This window comes from Myotis davidii, unplaced genomic scaffold (assembly GCF_000327345.1).
Source record: "Myotis davidii unplaced genomic scaffold, ASM32734v1 scaffold167, whole genome shotgun sequence".
Lineage (NCBI taxonomy): Eukaryota > Metazoa > Chordata > Mammalia > Chiroptera > Vespertilionidae > Myotis > Myotis davidii.
In genome coordinates, this window is record NW_006300048.1 from 6,715,280 (window position 1) to 6,720,021 (window position 4,742).

At 43.4% G+C, this 4,742-nt stretch overlaps 1 protein-coding gene across 1 annotated transcript in view; it reads right to left on the minus strand.

Annotated features, from left to right (window-relative positions):
• GLYATL3 (glycine-N-acyltransferase like 3) overlaps positions 1–2,739 on the minus strand; it is a 13,768-nt gene extending 11,029 nt beyond the window's left edge. The window contains exon 1 of the mRNA XM_006776455.2: positions 2,662–2,739. Coding sequence (XP_006776518.1) covers positions 2,662–2,739 — 78 coding nt within the window. The remainder of the gene's footprint in view (positions 1–2,661) is intronic.
• Between the last annotated feature and the right edge of the window lie 2,003 nt (positions 2,740–4,742).

The following is a 4,742-nucleotide window of genomic DNA, read 5'->3' on the forward strand; positions in this document are numbered from 1 at the left end:
GGAGGAAGGAAGGAAGGAAGGAAGGAAGGAAGGAAGGAAGGAAGAAAGAAAGAAAGAAAGAAAGAAAGAAAGAAAGAAAGAAAGAAAGAAAGAAAGAAAGAAAGAAATGAAGAAAGAACATCCCCAAATCAATGAGCTGCTCAATTGTCCCTGTGGCAGGAAAACACAATTGGAGAGTACAAAACAAGAATGATTCTCTTGTGAATATCTATTTCAATGACTTTGGATACATTGGTTCAGATCTAATTAAGAGGTGTGAGTAGCCCTAGCTGGATTGGCTCAGTGGATAGAGCATTGGCCTGCGGACTGAAGGGTCCCAGGTTCGATTCCGACCAAGAAATGTACCTTGGTTGTGGGCACATCCCCAATAGGAGGTGTGCAGGTGGCAGCTGGTCGATGTTTCGCTCTCATTGATGTTTCTATCTCTCTATCCTCTCCCTTCCTCTCTGTAAAAATCAATAAAATATATTTTTTAAAAAAGAAAGAAAACTCTCCCTGGACTTAGTGCTTCACAGTACAACCAGGAGAGGTACTAAATCAATAGGCTTACTAGGTGGGTGCTAAGCATATAGGTTAGCAATAAAGATTATTGAATGAATCAAAATCTATGGATTTAGGGCTCATACATCTTTTAGATGTTCCACAGGTAATTTTGATGCTCACTGCTTTTGAGGTGTATTATACTATCTAAAAATAACCTGCGAAGTGCAACTACTCCTTCCACCCTGAGTTACAATTCAACATCACAAGATAGTGAAATACACCCCTGCATTTCAGATTTGATGGAGCAAGGCTCTGCAAGTATTCCCTGAGGACTGCAACAATGTCTCATTCATTATTACATCTATGGAGCCTGACACAGCTGATCAAATGCTTTTTTAAAAAAATATTTTTTTTATTGATTTCAGAGAGAAAGGGAGAGGGAGAGAAAGATAGAAACATCAATGATGAGAGAGAATCATTGATTGGCTGCCTCCTGCATGCCCTCTATTGGGGATGGAGCCTGTAACCCAGACATGTGCCCCGACCTGAAATCGAACCGTGACCTTCTGGTTCATAGGCTCGATTTGATGCTCAATCACTGAGCCCCACTAACCATGCTCAAATGCTTTTTTTTTTTTTTAAGTATTTTTATTGATTTCAGAGAGGAAGAGAGAGAAAGAAACATCAATGATGGGAGAGAATCATTGACTGGCTGCCTCGTGCACGCCCCCTACTGGTCTGCTGATCTTACATATACTACAGAGTAATAAGTTTATCAAAATGGTTTCCCTACTGGGGATTGAGCCCGCAACCTGGGCATGTGCCCCTGGCCAGAATCCACCCCGGGTCCCCTCAGTCTGCAGGCCAACGCTCTATCCACTGAGCAAAACTGGCTAGGGCTCAAATGCTTTTTGACTAAACAATACTGAATAATAATATTGGAATTCTCTGTGGCCTTTCACATTTTTTTCTCCACTAAAAATCAAAGATGTCTGTCCTACAAAACAACTCTCATATGTTCTGTGTGCTTCTAGAGTAGAAAAAGTGTGGTGGTAAAGATACTTCCTCTGTGATCCAATGTATATTAAAAAACATGCCAAAATAAATGATGGCTTTAGAAGTCAGGATAGTGGTTACTTTGGGGGAGCAGGGAAAGGTAGGATTGGAGAGAGCACTGATGGTGGAGGGGCAGCCTCTCAAATCATGTTCTTTCTTGGAGTGGAGGTTATTCAGGTAATCGCTTTGTGAAAATTCACTGAGCTGTGTAAGTATGTACAGTATGTGCACTTTTTTTTTTTAAATCCTCACCCAAGGAGATTTTTCCTGAGAGAGTGGAAGGGAGGAAGGAAGAGAGGGAGAAAGAGACATCAGCATGTCTCTCACATAGATTGGTTGCCTTCCACACCCACCCCGACTGGGGTTGGAGATCAAACCTGCAACCCAGGTACATGTCCTTGACCAGGAATCAAACCCACGGCCCTTGATGTGCAGTCAATGCTCTAACCCAGCCGTGGGCAAACTACGGCCCGTGGGCCGGATACAGCCCGTTTGAAATGAATAAAACTAAAAAAAAAAAAGACCGTACCCTTTCATGTAATGATGTTTACTTTGAATTTATATTAGTTCACACAAACACTCCATCCATGCTTTTGTTCCAGCCCTCCGGTCCAGTTTAAGAACCCGTTGTGGCCCTCAAGTCAAAAAGTTTGCCCACCCCTGCTCTAACCACTTAGCAACACCAGCTAGATGACCAAGAAAACCACTGAAAATGCTCCAAAAATAAAGCTTTTGAAATAAACAGGAAAGGAATTTATAACAACCCCTAAACTTTACTTCCACTGTGTACCTAGTACACATTCTTACCAGCAATGCCAACCAGTCCATTCCCATTTGCCATTTAAAAACATTTAGAACTCAAATTTACCTTAAAAACAATCTAGTCCAGCATGAATAAAATTTTCCTGGGAGTCATCTAAAGTGACTGTCAGGAATGTAATTATCTGGGTCATACCCACAGCCCACTGACTCCGTCTCTAGCAAGTGGGGAGCGGGAGCTGTGTATTTAACAAGCGCCCCAGAGTATTATCACTGGAAACGCTGGGAAACAGCCACCAGCTGGACATTATTTCCACAGCTCAAGACAATAGAGCAATAAAACAAAACTCAAAGGCACAGTACCTTGAGTGATTCGGGAAAGTGACTCTTCAGCGCTTTTTCCAGCGTCAGTAACTTGGTAGCACAGTTTAGCACCAGCATCTTCTCCAGAGCTCTAGCAGCTCCACACCTAGTAGAAACATGAAGGTATACATTTCATTTTTGCCTGTTAGCAATGAATCCACCCAGGAACATCCTGGGAACCCTGTTTTCCCTGGCTGTGATTCTGAACACCATTGCTCCCCTGAAGAGGGAAGGAGGAGGTGAGGGAGGCCCTGGGATGGGTAAATCAGAGAACACCTAGAAATGGAAAGTGTTAATGACCTGATTCTGGAAAGATGTTACTCCACTGGGTAAAGCCTTCATCATCTACACATGCATAGAACTCTGAACGCCTCCTTCAGGATACAGTAGCAGTTGTAAATTTACAGGTATGTGTGTTTCTTTTGATGGAAGTCTTTCTCAAGTAGACTGTGAGATACATGAAGGAAGGGACCAGGTCTGCTTTGGGCTGCACCATCTCCCCAGCACCTACCACGGGCCCGGCACATAGTAAGGGGCATTCCAAGTCGTTGTTGAATGGCTGATGTGAAGCTCAGCGTAAGACTCTTCACAATGGGGTACAAAGACCCCGAGGGGCTCAGCTATCAGGTGGTTATGAGGAACAATTTGGAGAGGAACAGCTAGATTGCAGATGAAGACTCCTGTGTGAGCAAAGTCTCCTTTCAGTCAGATAAAACTAAGGAACAATAACAACCAGAAAAGCCTAGAATGGATACAGCTTCACCCATTCTGATGCAATTATATTTTCTAGATTTGGGGGCTCCAATCTCCTGCTCTTTTGCCCCAAGAAAACTTTTCCCTCAACATTCCAGTCAGGTCTTGACTAGATTAAAGATATAACATATATTTATATTATATATTCAACTAGAGGCCCAACGCATGAAATTCGTGCAAGGGGCTTGGCCCTCACAGCCCCAGCTTCGCCTGGAAGGTTATCCGGAAGGTCGTCTGGATGGTTGTTCCGCTGTTCGGCTGTTGGGTCTAATTAGCATATTATGCTTTTATTATTATAGATGTAGCAGAACTTTTGCACCTCATCTTCACAGCCAGGCACTCGGAAGGCAAAGAAAGCTCAGGAGACTTGGGAACCGGGGTCTTCGGGGATTCTGGTGGATTATTCCTTCGCAACACATTTCCCACGGGGCATCTCTGTGTGGCCATAAGGTACTCAGAGTGTTCGATGGTGATTTACTTCAATCCACTGTATAAACCCTGTCATGTTGTGTACGAGACTGAGCTGCGAAGAGGCATATTTCTGAAGCCTGAGCCAGCTCCAGGTCAGTGAGCGGGCACGTGAAGTGTTTGCATTCTCTGCCGGAGTCCGAAGAGAACAAAGGGTCAGGGCAGCATCAGATAATAGTCTGGGCCATATTAGAAACTTTGAAAAAAGTCAAGTTTCCAGAGTTCAGGTTGAACAAAGAAAAAAGTGTAGCCACTATCTCCTCACCCTTGTATCTGCTCCCTTTTTCACTCCCTTGTGTCACCTCTAAAGAAACTTTAACTTCTTCATTAAACACGTGATTTTAATTTGAGGCCTTTCGGGAGAAAATGAAATATAATTATTTCACAGGGAAGTTGATCATGTATCTCTTATTAGGTTTGGTGTCTAGAGATCTTTTTATATCCCAGTATACAGCACAGTAGCTAGTGCAAAGAGCAGGGATCCTAAGCCTACTCTTTGCCTGGTTTGTGCCCCAAAGGATCTGAAACTACTTATAAGCATCAGTAAAATATAAAATAAAATTCAGGCAAAGGGGAAAATAGTGGTACCAAAGTAACATGAATGCCAAGCTGATGTTGCTCAGTGTTTGAGCATCCACCCATGAACCGAGAGGTCACTGGTTCAATTCCCAGTCAGGGCACATGCCTGGGTTGGGGGATAGAGCCCCATGCAGGAGGCAGCTGACCAATGATGTTTCTCTCTGGGGATAGAGCCCCATGAAGGAGGCAGCCGACCAATGATGTTTCTCTTTCATCAGTGTTTCTCTCTCTATCCTTTTCCCTTCCTCTCTCTCTAAAAATCAATGAAAACATATTCAGAG